General features: G+C 38.0%; 1 protein-coding gene and 1 long non-coding RNA gene across 4 annotated transcripts in view; one reads left to right on the top strand and one right to left on the bottom strand.

The window, feature by feature from the left end:
• Window positions 1-16,295, bottom strand: part of eys (eyes shut homolog) — a 155,313-nt gene that overhangs the window by 99,807 nt on the left and 39,211 nt on the right. For 2 of the 3 annotated variants that reach the window (XM_044214335.1, XM_044214336.1), the window contains exons 14-23: window positions 15,633-15,746; window positions 14,306-14,428; window positions 13,799-13,912; window positions 12,994-13,227; window positions 9,750-9,872; window positions 9,534-9,647; window positions 7,478-7,591; window positions 5,903-6,016; window positions 2,688-2,885; window positions 776-897 (exon numbers count right to left, since the gene is read on the bottom strand). In XM_044214335.1, the coding sequence (XP_044070270.1) occupies window positions 776-897; window positions 2,688-2,885; window positions 5,903-6,016; window positions 7,478-7,591; window positions 9,534-9,647; window positions 9,750-9,872; window positions 12,994-13,227; window positions 13,799-13,912; window positions 14,306-14,428; window positions 15,633-15,746 (1,370 nt within the window). Of the gene's footprint in view, window positions 1-775; window positions 898-2,687; window positions 2,886-3,878; window positions 3,891-5,902; window positions 6,017-7,477; window positions 7,592-9,533; window positions 9,648-9,749; window positions 9,873-12,993; window positions 13,228-13,798; window positions 13,913-14,305; window positions 14,429-15,632; window positions 15,747-16,295 lie in introns of all 3 variants that reach the window. The other variant, XM_044214334.1, reaches the window with a different exon arrangement.
• Window positions 10,357-11,339, top strand: LOC122884416. The gene is made up of 2 exons (XR_006379881.1): window positions 10,357-10,923; window positions 11,027-11,339. It is a non-coding gene; the product is annotated as an uncharacterized LOC122884416 (long non-coding RNA).

Raw genomic sequence — 16,295 nt, 5'->3', positions numbered from 1 at the left:
GTGTGAACTTGTTTGGCAAGGGCTTGAATGTAACAGATGTTCATTTATATGTAAAAGTACCGCACTCCAGCTTTAAAGATGAACCTTTTTAAATTACTGATCCAAATGACATAATATGCATTGTTCAATGAGTATGCATTTCATATTTGTATGAATGAACTTGTATATGTCCATTGTTTTTTCCCAAGTATTCTTTGGTAACCTTTTGGTCATTTTGGCACATTAAGAGCTCAGCTCACAAGGCATAAATGGCATAATTGGCATGCTTTGTCTATTAGGAGATACAACAATGAGGTGCATTTACAGTATTAGATATTAGAATTGACATTTCCTGTTCATATCTTGTTTCACCCAGACAGCTGAAACTAGAAACATACTTGCATCTCCTCATGCTAAACAAATTTCCCAATTAGACCAATAAAATCTGCCAGATTTGCCTACAATATATAAACCTGATCGTTGTACACCTGTGGCAGAACCAAGAGCCATGTAGCAATATTTTATTCTTTTTGATAATACACCACTATTCACGTTATTGCACAGATGTTTATATTTTACTGCAATATATATACTTTTAAATATTAACTGCACAACAGTCATCAAAGGTAATAGGCAGTACTATGTGATTCAGGTCTGTCACTATTTTACAGTAAACTAGAGTTTTTCAATGAGTTACCAACTGTAATAATTTACAGGGCATTGATGCATTTTAAAGACTTTAAAAGGCCATTATATCAGCCCATGTTACTGCCAAACAAAAAATGTGTCCACTTACCAGATGGAGGTCCTTACATGTTGAGTTGGTACTGCACAAATTGTTCACACAGTCATCAATGTCTTGCTCACATCTCAGCCCAGCATAACCAGGGTTGCAAAGGCAGTAAAAGCCGTCTACAACTGAAACAAAATCAGTAGGACAGTTACAGCACCTTGCATCATAAATCAATTCAGTCATCTCTCAGTAGTTCCTACTAATGTACTACATATCTACACAGGTACGTGCTGATTATGAGCATAAAGCAAAGTCACCCACTGTGATTTATTTTTTTTACATAACATATAACATATGACCATTAAAATAAACGCCTTGTGCTGTATCAGTCAAACCTGTCGTTGCTAAATCTATGTGACAGGTTACCTCCCTCTGCATCAGTCTGACAGAGTTTGACACTCTAACTATCTTTAAATGAACCTGTCTGCAATGGTCTTTCAGTCCTTTTTTCTCCTACTACTTTCCTCGTCTCCGTCTGTACTTATCCCACTCTTTCTCAATGAAAGCCTGAAAGCCTTGTCATCAATGAAAGCCTGAAAGCCTTGTCATTTGTTTTCACACTCTCAACACACTTGCAACACATTGAATGAGGGCGAAAGAAGTACAGCAGAGGGAGAGAGCCTATTCCAGGACCATTCTTTATTCAGATGTTACAAATGTGCCAATTTCTTCAATCCGAAGTTAAAATCTCCCACGTCTAATAATCAATTCCTTCCTGTCTTTAATTATTAATGATGTTAAAGCGGGATGCATCATTCTGTTTCTCCAACACAACACTGGTGTACACGCAGCCAATGACAGAGGTAATTGCAGTTCTTACAGGAGTGAATTTATTACTTCCCCAGTCAGGGTCCCAGGCTTCTTCATTATCCCAAAGATTTACCACGTAATCTATGCTGTCACTCTGTCTTGGTGCGTGTAGCTGCTATTACTCTCATTAAATGCTTTAGGTCCTGGGTGGCAGCAGCATTACTCATCTCAGCCACTGTGGCTATGCAGTGCTCTCCCTGGTGGCTGGCTGGCTGGCTGCTGCTGAGCGCCGGCCAACAGGTCCTAGAGGCCTCTCACTAACCTGCATGAACTGGCTGCGCTCAAGATTAGTCAAGACAGCTGGCCGAGGTCTACTGTAGCACAGTGAAGGATTGGATACTCTAGGATAGGATACAGAGATAGTGATCCACTGCCATCACTGTTTTGTTCCGGCATAAGCCAGTTGAAACAACATTGGCAGGATTTGTTGAGATGCCATGAAGGCTGGAAGGTAATACTACAGCACAAATATTTCGCTACTGAGAGAAATCTAATTTGACTCTGCACAACTCGTGCACTGTAATTGCAGGTATTTTAAAACAAAACATTTCACGTACATTTGCTCAGGTCTTAATTTTTGTCCTTCACAGTACATGTAAAATAAATTAACTGAAATACATTACAATCATTGGTAACTGGTGATAAATAATCCTTAACTTTTAGACTATTATTTTGATCAATGAGTTTTTAATTATTTGTGCTAGAGATGGAATACACAGGGCTAAAATCAGATGGAAGAAAAACAATATTCTGCTTTGAGCTTTTATTGTATTAATTTTGTCATTTATCATCCATTATTAAAATTACAACACAACATTGATGCTTCATTGATTTCCTTCTACAGTAATGTTAAGGAACTAATAAAGCCTACTCCAGCAGGTAATGTCCTAGATCACATCACATGGAATAACTCTACTCTCATAACACCCTCATTAGCTGCAACGGTGATGCAATTGAAAACTGCATGTCAGACTGTAAGTGAGCAAAACAAACTTGAATTTGACATATTCAATGCATGTGTGTGTGTGTGTGTGTGTGTGTGTGTGATGCTTCACTCCTGAGTGCCTGTTATTACGCATGTTGGCAAGATATGCTGTTTTTTTACCATCATAGCAGAAGCCGTGAAAACAGGGGCTGGAGCTGCACTCATCCACATTGATTTCACAACGGGGGCCAGTGAAGCCCCGGTGACAGTGACAGCGGAAACCCAAAGGGAAATGGTCCTGATCCAACTCCTCCACACACACTGCACCGTTCTCGCACGGATTACTAGCCTCACAGGGTAAGAACTCACAATTATGACCTGGAATGAGGCAAAGAAACACACGTTGGAGGACCATCCAGCAGACAACAATCTGAGAAATACTATGGAACTGTAAACCTGGGGATATTAAAGCTTAAACCCATATTGTATGTTTCCTTGAACCAGTCCTTGTGGTAGATGACATGCTGTGTCAGGCTTACTTGTTGAACAGAGAGAGAAACAGACCAACAGAAAGACACACAAAGTCTTAAAAGTGTTCCATTAGAAGGTGATCCAGAGTCACTTTCTTCATTTTCTAAATAATTTTTTTTATTAAAAAATAATTTCTTGCAAATCTCAAATATTTTCCCCATGCAGCAGTATCCTCTTTTAAACAGAATGTAAATTACCCAAGAGATATACACAAACAACCAATATATTTGCAAAGACTATCCTTGCAGATATACAGTCAATCAAACACTCCGGATGCTGTTTAAGATGTATTTTAGAACCATTAAAACTAACAATTGCGCCTTTTATTTCATCCATTTCAGTGGCAGAACATTTGAAATGAAATGGCTGATGTTATTACAGTATTTAAAATATTACAAGTTTTGTGCTTTTGACAGAACAATTACCAAATTAATAGTCTCAGTCCTCAGTTCTGATATGCCGCCACGTTCCATGCTGATTTAAAACAACTGATAAAAGCACACCTGTGGCTGTGCAGCACTCAATTTAATTACTAATGTGCTAACTTAAAGTTACCATTTGAACTATTAAGACTGTTGTGTCACTTAGCAGTCACTTTGTTTTAGCAAACTGCTAGAACTGTACAGACAAATTAAAGTGCCAGATGTCATTATATTCAGGTAATGCAAAGAGCAAACAAAGAGAAAGAAACAAAGAACATGCATACATACAAATTATCTTAACAAAGCAAGTGCAGAACATCGATCAGAACAGGCAATGCACGTTAAATGAGTGAATAAAAAATGTTGAATGTTGCAAAACATGCAAAACTAGAGATCACACGATGGTTATGTGTCCTACCTCTGATAATTTCTGTAAAACAGTTACAGGAAGAAAAATGTTGAGAAAAAATTATTAGGACATTCTTAGAAATTGCTGCAAAAAATATGGGTAAAAAAATCCTGGTGAAATCACTTGCTTATTTGCAGAGGAATTGGAAATACTGAAATTCTGTACTTGAATATTGTGAATACTTCTGTGACATTATATAACAGCTTGCCCGTCATACAGTATGCAGTAAACAATAGTGCAGTATTTTATTGATAGTTTCATAGTGGAACTACATCATGACCAATCAACAGCTACTTTCCTTAAGAAAGTAGTGGCCGCACTACCATTGTCAAACACGTAATGCTTTCAAAAACTGGTCATTGTATAAGAAGGGAGTGATATTAAAGCTCCATGAAGCAATATTTTAATATAAACATTGAATCAAATGACTCTCTGTAGTGTCAAAGGGTTGCCAGAACTGCCAATCTCATCGAGAATCAACAACCCATTCTACAGCTGTTTGCAGCTTTCAGTGTTTTTGAGTCCCGGCAGCTCTCACAAACTCCAGGGCTGGAGTGCAGCAAAGTTTCCAATGCCCTTATTTTATTATTAACCCACTTGTGCAGTGGCTACCATTTGGAGATACTAAGGAACATGCAATGTGTATATACGGACTTGGAGAAAGAGAAGAAGCAGGGTTGTGTATTAAATCAAGGAAGACAAAGAATTTCACACTTTGCTTCTCAGATGTGTGATCTTTAGCGAGGAAGATGAATGAGTTGCTGATTGGGCCTAACAACAATCTGGTGTAAACCAAGGCTTCTGCTTTTATAAGATGTAGCATTGACACATCACTTGAAATCTTCAGCTATAAAGTGATGTTGTGCAGGTTGGGACTCAAAACTGAGAGATTATTTTGAGGTGATTCTAAGTTACTTTACTACTGTGTGGCACACACATTGTTATTACCATGCATGTAAATGACATACTGTGGTCTGTTGCTTTAATAATCTCCAATAAAGAAAATAAAACAGAAACTGTTATAGACTCTTAGATCATTGGCACTCTGAGGCAGATTCTCTCTCAGAATATACTTGTTATTTTTTTTTTTTTTTTTTTTTTTTTACAGTTTGACCCTTTACCTTTGACTATGAAAAACAACCACATCATGATATGGTCACTACCTGTGCCTTGTAGCAGGAATTGAAAAAAGGAAAATTGCAGTAATTACCAATATGGGGTGTAAACAAGCTGTGCCAACAACTCAACAGCATAAAAAATCTGGTAATTTAAGAATTGTTATACCTAAATCCTAAATCTAGATCAGCAATAACAACGGATTAAATCCTAATTTAATCATTTTTCAATTAAAGTAACAAATTCCTATCATATTGAAAATGGATAACCAAACTTGCATTATAAGTATTTGTACAATATATAAATATTTTGTTGATTTCTTAAAGTAAAATATAATATACAGATGATTAAAGAATGCACACTATAATATACTATTATTATTGTGTACAAAGCAAATTAAATAAATTAATTTGTGGTAAGACAAGAAATTAAATGATAAAAATAGAACATTTTAACTGCGATTAACTGGCAATGGCATCATTATGAAAACTAGATTCATGTTATGGCTACAAACAGTGATCATTCATTAAAGCCGGTCTTAGCTTTTCACCATCTCCTCCTGTCTTGTAAAATTAGAAAAAAAGTGACTCTGAACCTCTTTCACTGTTGGTAAAATCATTCATTACCTCAAATCACCCATCAGCATTTTTTTCCATTGACATGCAATGATAATGCCGTGCAGTGATGCCAGCTCTATCCTCTGGCTAAATGATGGAAGTTGTCACTTGTGTGGCAGAAGCACCTACCGTAGCTTACATCTCACTAATTACTCAAGTTTTCTTTATTTAACCACAGGTAGCAAATGAAGATGTACTCATTTTGTTGAGACGTGTGAAGTGAGTTCAGACAGGTGAAAATAATAGTATGTGAAGTTAATTAACTTTGCATTTTGTCCCCATTCCCTCAGTGCTCATTACCTTTAAATGGAGCCACACATTGGCAGAAGTAATTACCAGGCTGGTCAATGCAAGTAGCTCCATTCTTGCAGGGAGATGAAGCACACTCATCAATGTCAAGTTCACACTTTGTACCTTTGACAGAAAAGAACACATATTGATAAATATGTTATATCGAAGGGTCACTGACATGAATGTTTGGCACACATCCCTGTAGTTGCTGTAAGTTAAATCAGAAGAGAGGCTGGGCTTCTCCACAATTGTCCATACTACAAGCTTGTTAACATCACTTTAGAACAACCACAACCTTTCTTGTGGGTATTAACAGGAGTTGAATGTATTGGAATAACAACATGCACCTGAAATAATTGGGTTAGGGTGTTTTGCAAATGATTTTTTTTTTGGCGATTGTGATCATAATACCATACACACAAATGAAGGGAAAGCTGATGATAGTGCACTGTAGTGCTGAATGCCGCTATACCAGCTGAGAGGGTTCCCTGTGGCGCTGCAGTAAGGTATGAAACAGCAAAGAACATGTCACAGCAAGAACTCCATTTTAGATATAATTTCTGAACATTCAAAAAAGTTTTGTTAAACATATTATTCACAGGGATTTTAAAAAAAGGAGAGAAACCAGCTCCTGTGACTCCTGCTTTGTGGGAATTATTAGCAACTATTAGGAAACTGTTACTGTGTTTAATTTGTACGAGTGGAAATACATTATCTTTGTTTTAATCTAGTGTCATTATTCATCTTTGTACTTTTAACAGTTGGCATCACAGCACCACATGTGGGGAAATAACTAAACAAATTAGAAATAATTTTGCAAGACTTGTGTGTGCAAGAATTAAACTACTCTGCAATCCCTATACTATTAAGAGGAGCTGCTGATGGCTGTTGACTTCACGCTAAAAACATACTTGTTTTAACGGCAATGCACAATTTCTGAATACAGACATGATTGTCTGAATGTGTTGTTTTAATTGGTGACATACAAAAAACACAAGTAAACATTTTCCAAATGTAGGTCAGTGTATCTATACCCTCGTCACATAAAACAAATGACACATGGCCAGTTGCATACAGTAGGTAGTGGCGAGACTGTAGTGTGGTCCTTAGTCAGGCTTCTACAACTACTACCGCTAATTTGGAAATATAAGCATGCTAACACGCTAAACTAAAATGGTGACCATGGTAAATATCATAACTGCTAAACATCTCATGTTAGCATGGTGAACATGTTAGCATGTTGTGCCTAAGTAAAGCTTCACAGAGCCGCTAGCATGGCTGTAGACCTTGTTAAAAACTAGTTTATTTATGTTTAAATGGATTGAGCAGGGTGTGAACACAACCTGTATAAGATACTGTAGTCCATGCAATACCTCAGTTAGCCTTACACTATAAAGGTTAATATTTGTTTTGGAATACAACACAATAAATAGGTACTGAATATTTCCATATATTCCAATACGTATAGGATGTCATCCACGTGGGTTTGTATCAATTGTAAGCTACAAATGCACTGCACATTTAGTTCATGTGAAAACATACAAAGATACTCCTCACCTGAATACATAAAGTGCATTCACTTACCTGTAAAGCCAGGCATACAGACACATCCATAGCCATGAACAAGGTCAACACACGTGGCATTGTGCAGGCAGGGTGAGGATATGCACTCATCTATGTTGACTTCACAGTAGTTCCCTGTAAAGACATGACAGTTAAAGGAGTCAGAGGTCACAAATTTGTAATATTTTATGACTCAGTTTTCTACTTTCTCTCAACTTAGTAAAATATATGATGCATTTGACTTAAAGCCTCTTCATGTATTTGAAATTTGATGATTGGTGACATCTTGAATCCCTTGGTTTCAGTATTTTAAGACAGTTGTCACAAAAATTAAGTCAGCCAGATATTTCATGTGCATATTTTTCAACACATGGAATAAACAAATTTTTACTGTTATGCTAGCAAAATTAATTTGACACTGATATTTAGTTTTGAATATTCAACAAATAGGGGTTTTAAATCCAGATGCCAAAGTTTTAATGGCTAAACAAATTTACTGTTCCTCTAAAAAAACAAAATAAAGAGATTTTCATCTCATTCTGTCTAAACAGCATACTCTACAGTATGTAGCTGATTTATATGTATTTCTATGTTATATATGACACAAAGAATAGTTTATGTGATAGAGAATATAGATTATTCTCTTGGTGTTTCCCTCCTAATTTGTTTCTTCTGAAAATACAAAGCAGATCAGCTGCACACAAACTAAGCCCCCAGGTGATAGTTTTCCATCACTGTTTCACACGTTTACAGTCTCTTTACAGTAAGCTTTGGAAGAGGCTGTTATATAGTGTGACATGCCAAATTGAAAAGAGGTCTTGGAATTACAACAACATTACATGTAATTACAGTGTACTGCGCTGCTCCTGTAACACTATAAAGGAGTTTGTTATAGAACCTAAACGTCATGTGGCCTGGATGTGGCCTAGAGGTTAGCATGACTTAAGTGTTGACACACTGATGTTCTCTTACAGATGTTGCCACTTATTACTGACAGAAGTACAGCTTCAGCAAACAGCAGGTTTGCTCACTTACTTACTGTATGTATACACATCATCTGTCTATTCTTAACAGCTGACTTTTAAAAAGGAAACATTTAACTTTTTGCATCATTAGTAACAAGAATCAATCACAGTACTCACTGAGTACTGGCCAGATTACCATGAAATGTGGTATGGACATTCATGGTTCCAAGAGGATGATTACTGTTCTATGACTTTCCTCTACCTCTGGCCATGAAATTTACTGGTAAAATGAATGCTCCCTGGAGGATAAGCCTTTTCCATTTTTGGCAGGTTAAATAGCCAACTTTGTACACAAGATATCGAAAACAAATCTCTAGATTTGCATGAAATTTGCAGTGGATGACTCCTAATGTCTTTGTGACCCCACAATGCCATGCAGTTTGCTGAACATACTCATGCTCCCACAGGGGTAAACCCTTTTGGATTTGAATGACTCCATGGTCTTTCCTCTGTCACAACCCAAAAGTTAAAAATGACATTTTAGCCCCAATATTGGTAAGAACAACTAGGATCAAGCAAAACTAAAATTGCTATAATTTTGTTCATTCTGTCCAACACTCAGTGAAACCAAAATTACATGACAGATGGACATATTGCCTTTTAATTATTACCACTGTTGTTATGACAACCAAATGTGTAATTTCTGGATGAAGAATAATTGGTTTTAAATATTTTTTTTGAATTTAATTTAGTAATGTCATAAAAGTGAAAGTTTTCTAATTAATTCAAGATTCACTGGCAGGTCTATGGTTAAACATGTAATTTGGCTGAATTTGAAGTTCTGTCTGTAAAAGTCACATTAAAATGAGACCACATTACATGTAAATTGTTGATGTGCATTAATAATACCTATATTTTCTCTTAATTTAGATCTGAATTAATTTCAAAATTTCTTTACATTATTTGTATGCTCAGTGAGCCAGACCATATATATATAAGCACACTGGAATGAAGAATCGTACTGAAGTTACCCCGCCACACATCATTCGTCACATAGAAGGTTGAGCAGTGTCGTGCAAACAAACAGTGTTGGTAAGAAGCGTGTAAAATACCTGTGATTCCAAGAGGACACTGGCAGCTGAATGAGTTGAGCTCATCAATGCAGGAGCCTCCATTTCGACAAGGCTGGCTGAGACATTCATTCACTTCAACCTCGCAGCTATTTCCTAAGAAAGTACGAAAAGCGCAAAATATGTTGACATATTGCTTTAGTGAACAAAATGCGACTTTAACTCACAAAGAATAACTTTAAGATAGCTTTCACTTACCAATAAATCCAGGTGCACAGAAGCAATTGTAGCCATTGAGAGCATCTTTACAAATACTCAGGACTCCACAAGGCTTTTCTTCACAATCATCAGTGTTTATCTCACAAAACTGGCCTGTTAAACCTGGAGAGAGAGGATAAGATGTTCTATAGGAATTCTCCGTTTCAGAGGACAATCCTTTAAAGTTATGCCTATCGAATGTTTTATAATATCGCCTATTAAAGATCTCTTGTAATAATCACACAGTTAATAATTATTATTAAAGAGCAAAATAATAACTATTCAATTAGTCTTTTCTTTCCTTCTTATGCACAAGTAAATGAAAAAATGTACCATTACTGTAGGCTATTATTAATTAATGACACAAATTTTGAGAAACATAAAGGAACCATGTAACTAATTAGGCTAAACACTTTTGAACATTTAGTTAAGCATTCAGATGTGATACCAACTGATTCATAAAATGTACAGTAACTAAAGTAATGACTAAAGTAATGAAATCTCCCCTGTGAAGTTTTTGACCACTAATATGGAGCAATGTTTTTGTGAATGGGTAACCGTTTAGTTTTTTATCTCCTGCACATGTGGTAGTTTGGACACATGTGACTTTATTCACTATCGCTTGTGTGTTCTGCATTGTGGGTTCTATCATTAGATCGTACTACATGACAGAACGATCTGGCCAACATGAACCCCGCAGACGCCAACCCGGAAGCAGCACCTTCACTATCGATATTCACTATCGCTTGTGTGTTATGGATGTGCGTCGCCGTGGGAGGGGGTTCTAATACCTCGTGGATTGGGAGGGATATGGCCCTGAGGAGCGGTCCTGGGTTCCTCGCTCCCGCATTCTCGATCCTAGGATCTTGAAAGAATTTCACCAGGCTCACCCGGAGAAAGCTGGTGGGTCGCCAGGAGGCTCCCGTTGAGGGAGGTGGTAGTTTGCCACCTTATCTCCTCCAGCCCTGTGTTCTCTGTTGTTTTCCTCTCCTTGATGTGTCTTGTGTGTCCTCCAACGTATCCTTGGATGTGTATGTGTGTGTGTATGTCACCTGGTCTGACTCCGTGGGTTCCACACCTGCTGCTGATCACTGGCTCACCTGGCTTCAATCATTCATCAGTCTCCACAGTTAAATACCAGGCTCTCCCACAACACCAACACCAGATCTTCCACGTTAGTACGAGCACTACATCACGGCTCCTGATTATTTCCAAGTTAAGTACCAACTATTGAGTGTTTGATATCTCGTGTAATCCTGGTCTTTGTTCTGCCACAGGATTATTCTGTGCCGGTGATTTCAGTCGTCTTTGTTCCTGCCTGGATTTCTGTTTGCCTGCCTGCCTCGCCTATACTCCACTGTGCTTCTTCCCATCTACCTATCCATGGAGCCAGACCCAGGGAAACGGTCCTGCTCTGTGTTGGTGTTCATGCTGACGGCCGTCTCCTCTCCCTGCCACCAGTCTACACACTAAGGTTACCATTAACTTTCTGGTTCCTACGAAGACAACACGGAGAACTCCGCTCCGAAGATCTTACCCCTTTCCCCTCCACCTTGTGCTTGTCAATAAAGAGTGACTTTATTAACTATCGCTCGTGTGTTCTGCATTGTAGGTTCTATCATTAGATCGTACTACACGACAGCACAAGGATGCATGTGCACACACACGAGCATGAAGGCGTCACGGTACATATTTCGGTTGACATTTTCTCGCTATTTCACTGTTCAACAGTTGGTAGCAGTAATGTGTGAAGCAGCATAGCAATCTACCCATGAAGGGAGGGAAGAAGACTGCTAACTGGCAAATGTGGATTTAACCAATGCAGGTTTTAAAACATTAAACTGTTTTTATGAGGAAGGCAATTTGTCCAACGTGTTTGCTAGGCTTCAACAAGACAATGCATTTTTTTGAGAAATACTGAATGTAAACACAACTGTTTACAAAAAAACTCCAGTGTAACTTTAAGCAGCATAAAATCTAAATGTATTACAAAGCTGCAACTGACATTTGCTTTAATTGTAACAAGTGATGTACTGTATGTCTGTCTTTAGTAAAATTAAAGATGTGTGTAATGCTCAGACTAATGCGTGGTTTCTTAATTTGGAGGCTTTTTATAAATGGCTCTTTCCTCTGTTCTTTTGAACTGACCCATTGCTTTGCCTTTTCCAGTAATGATGACACACTTCATATTGGCCATGATGGCCACTGAACTTTTTGTCAAATTCAGTGAATATCTCCTCACAGTCCGCTAGCTGTCTGTTCAGTGTGTGAGCTGAAAAAATACCTCTGGTGTTTATACACAGCCCTGGCTCTGTAAATGTGAAATAAACAAAGTGGCTCGGACCGGGCCACACAGCACTATTCCAGCCATTTCAGCCATGATTTGTATGTGAGGTTAAATGACTTACCCACAGAGATTCAGCTTACTTTCTAGTTTGCTAAGATATGCTGTTGTGATGTTAGCTATAGTAGCAGGAGAGTTGTGAGTATCGCTCTCTGGAGCTGCTGTGCTGCTCTGGGAAACCGACTCGTCCTCTCTGGCTGTTAGCTTAGCGGCAGCAACTGTAGCGACAGTTTGCTAACCCACAACCTAGATAACGTTAGTTACATTACTTGCTGTGTCGTTGTTCGTTCTATATCATGGTATTTGCCATGATATTGGATTTCTCCAGAATCGCATACCCCACCTTTAAGAATTTTTTTAGTAATAATAAACCAAAATTACAAAGGTATATTAAGGAAGGTAATAACCTGCTGTTTCCATTATGCAGTATTTTAACACTAATTAGCAAGTATTTACTATGTAATTAGGCAGTTACTGATTATCTATAATTACCTGAATGACCTGTGCCTAGTAATTACCGGTGTATTACAGCAAGGAAATTTAATTATATTAACTGAAGTTAATTTCCTTCCTATCTAATGACAGTCTATTCCTTTGACTGTAAACTATTCCTTTGATAAAATACCAACAGAAGACTTTCGGATCCTAGGTGAGCAAACAGGCATTCCAAGCATCATCACTGCTTTGAAGTCGGCTCACAACCTGATGAACTGAGACCTGACTTACACATTTCATAAGGCTGTTACGTGTTGTTGCTTAAGGCCAAAGAGATTAGACTCCCACAGAGAAGGAAGCTGAACAAGTGAAAGCATCAAACCGGGAGTGTGTCTGCTATGCACATGATTTCGATCGAGTAATTGCCTCCATTTGAAACAAGCCCCTGCTGGATGGTGAACCTACCTGGTAAACAATCACACTTGAACCCTCTTGATAGATCCACACACACTGAACCATGTTGACACAGGCCATCAACACAGTGGTTTATATGTGTTTTGCAGTGTGGCCCGGTGTACCCATGTTGACACACACATCTATAAGTATTTGCCAGCTCTTCACAGAGGACAGTCCCCTCAGGGTCGCAAGGATTTGACACACATTGGTTCACAGATGAGGAGCAGTCATTGCCATGATATCCTGTAAGAGGTGGGATCAAAGAAGTGATTGATGTGCTGTGCTGTGTACAGTATCCTCCTGCCTTCCCACATCTGGCAGACATCATGGATTGTGATTTCACATAATGGTGTCATTGCCAGTGTTTTTCCTCCCTGCTGATTTACATATTTTATCCAGCCAGAGCCTAAAGCACTAAAACCAAGGAGGGATTTTAGCAACAATACACTTCCTACAGAAAAACTGTGGTGTGTCTTTTTTCACCAACTGTAAATAATTTGTGGATGTTTACATGTGCTTTCTAATGGTATTCACTTAGAGGTAAAAGCTGTTTTGGTGATACCACAGTAATTAACAACACACATTTTCACATGCATTAAGGATTGAATTTAAAAGAGATGGATTGATGTAGAATAAAGCAAGAAGAGCACATGAGACACTGTGGTTATAATGATTATATAGCTTAGTATTATTTTTACTGAGCGCACTATGCGCACTTGTCTACATGTCTAGATGGAAAAATGACTAAAGAGTAAATGCCAAGCTTGATTCATATATCAAAACCCAAAAATCTACTAATGTGCTTGTTTAATACCTGGAGGGCAAATACATTGTATTTCCACAGCTAAGTTGTGGGAGCAGGTTCCTCCGTTTTTGCAGAACTCAACATCAGATGCACATGCAGAGACAGATGTGGAGCAATTCTTACCTGAAAGGTAAATAAAGATTGTTAATTGAGCACAATAAAGATTAAGATAAAAATAAAAGATCACATCATTAACATAATGAGACATCTCATGCAAATGAATTTAACTGCGGAGAGTGACAACCATTAACGTGAGGAACCAGCATGATGCGAGCTACTGTACTGCATGTGTTTGGTAATGGAGCCGATACTACAGTGATACTACAGTGTAACTGCCATGTCTTTGTACCTTCAGTGTCTTCCCCCAGCCAAAGGCACACATAACTAGTTTTCTGCCTGCTTATGGTGTCACAGTACAAAAAAATTACTTTGACGGTTATCACTGCTGAAGAGCCATCAATCTGCACTATACTCATTAAAGCCTAAACTATGAAAATGATGACATAGATAACTCACCAGCAAAGCCCGAAGGACAGATGCACTCATAGTCTGCAACCAGGTCAATACATGTGGAATTATTGGCGCAGTATCCATGGACACATTCATCATAGTTGATTTCACAGTTCAACCCGCCAAACCCTGGTATAAAGAGAGAAAGAAAAATCTCATCAGCGATGGCGTGTGAATATCAGTAAACACCAGACTTGGAAAGATACTAATTAGTGTCAAATAGCACCCAAAATCAATTTATTTATACATTTTACATGACTTTTCACTGCAAACTAATCACAGGTAGACAAGTACATAATATGGAAAGTAGACTCCACCACAGTTTGTATGTGAGGAAATAAATTAGATTTTGTCATATTGTGTGTCTACTTGATTAACATTTTTTGCATGGCAAGTTATATCAGCACATCCGATATTTTTAAAATAAAAGGTTAAAGTCATAAAGTAAAAGTGAGTGCTGCCAATTTCTGACATTTTAGTCCCCCATAAATATATTCCACTGCATGGTCACGCTACAAAATGACTATCATTAGCACTGTCACACACTGCAGCTACAGGAGGCCCATGACTAATGCCTGGCTATCAGCACCATCGGTGCAGGTCAAATTCTCATCATTTCTCAAACTGACCATGGAACCAATTTCCACCTCTCTCCATGTCATAAAATTTGACAATTATCTTGACTTCATAAAAAATGCATAACAGGCTTCACCCGCAATCAAGGTTTAGTCAAAGGTATGTCTCACAGGTAAGATGTCAACTGGACCGAGAAATTATTGGAAAAATAGCTGAGATTTATTCCTTCTTTATCTAATAATGTGAGTGACAGTTTCCGATATTATGTGGTCAGAGAAATTTGAAGCAAATATTTGTTAACCTTACGGGTCTGAAAATCATCATGAACATAGGTAGCAATGAACATCATGTGCTAAAAAACACCTTTGGTTGAGAGTATACGGGTTTTCATTCCAAGCAAACACTACAACAACTTGTGGATTTTGTTTTCTGGATACTTTTATAAGATGGGTTTTTCCTTGTTGAACATCAGCGCCTTGCTTGTTGATTTGAACTGCATCTGCAGTGGAAATAACTCAATGTCTTTTCATCTCCATTTGTCCATTTATCCACAAGAATAAGAAAAAGACCACCAAACAACAGAATGGAGAAAGAATTTTTGTTAAAGTGTTTCTGAATGGCTTTTTCATTTAAGCCAGGGTCATAACTCCAGGGCTGCAACTGGTTGGTTACACACTTAAAAACCAACAAAAGTCTGAATTAGCTACATAATCGTGTCATCTCGACTATTGGGGGATCTAATTGCATTGCAACTTACCCTCTGAGCAGAAGCACTGATACAGGTCAATGCCGTCGACACAAATACCACCGTTCTGGCAAGGCTTTGACTCGCACTCATTAAGATTTACTTCGCAAAATGACCCTCCATACCCTGCAGCATATATAAAAAAAACACTGTTATTGGAATCCTTTTGCCTGGTTTCATTCCTCAGCCAATTAGGATCAGCATGACTTTGTTTTCACAAACAAAAGCTGGTTTTCAAAGCGTGTATTGATTCAAAGAGCTTGCTGGGCACATTCAGACTCAGCTCACTGGATCATTTAATCATGTTTAATAAGAGCCAGTCATTGCCCTTCTGATTTATTACATTAAACAAGCCAAATCCAGTGATTTTTAAGATCAAAGTCAATCTATACACAAAGGAAACCACATGAAACAAATAACATGCATCAGTGCACATGTGTGAACACACTCACACCATACACACACACACGCACCCACACAGGCCATTAATAAGAAGCAACATGTCAGTGTTTAATGCACATTATTGCCGGTGCTACACAGGCTGTTTGTGGGTTAACCTCACACTTATCTTCCAAAAAGCATTTGTTGTATTTACTGTGTACAATGTGAATGGTTCACACAAATCAGTAAAGGACTAAACAAAGCATAAGTGTCCTGAGATGCTCTTCACAGTCA

The sequence above is a fragment of the Siniperca chuatsi genome, linkage group LG11 (genome assembly GCF_020085105.1).
Source record: "Siniperca chuatsi isolate FFG_IHB_CAS linkage group LG11, ASM2008510v1, whole genome shotgun sequence".
NCBI lineage: Eukaryota > Metazoa > Chordata > Actinopteri > Centrarchiformes > Sinipercidae > Siniperca > Siniperca chuatsi.
The sequence above is the reverse complement of the archived record's forward strand: the minus strand, read 5'-3'. Positions and strand labels throughout refer to the sequence as shown.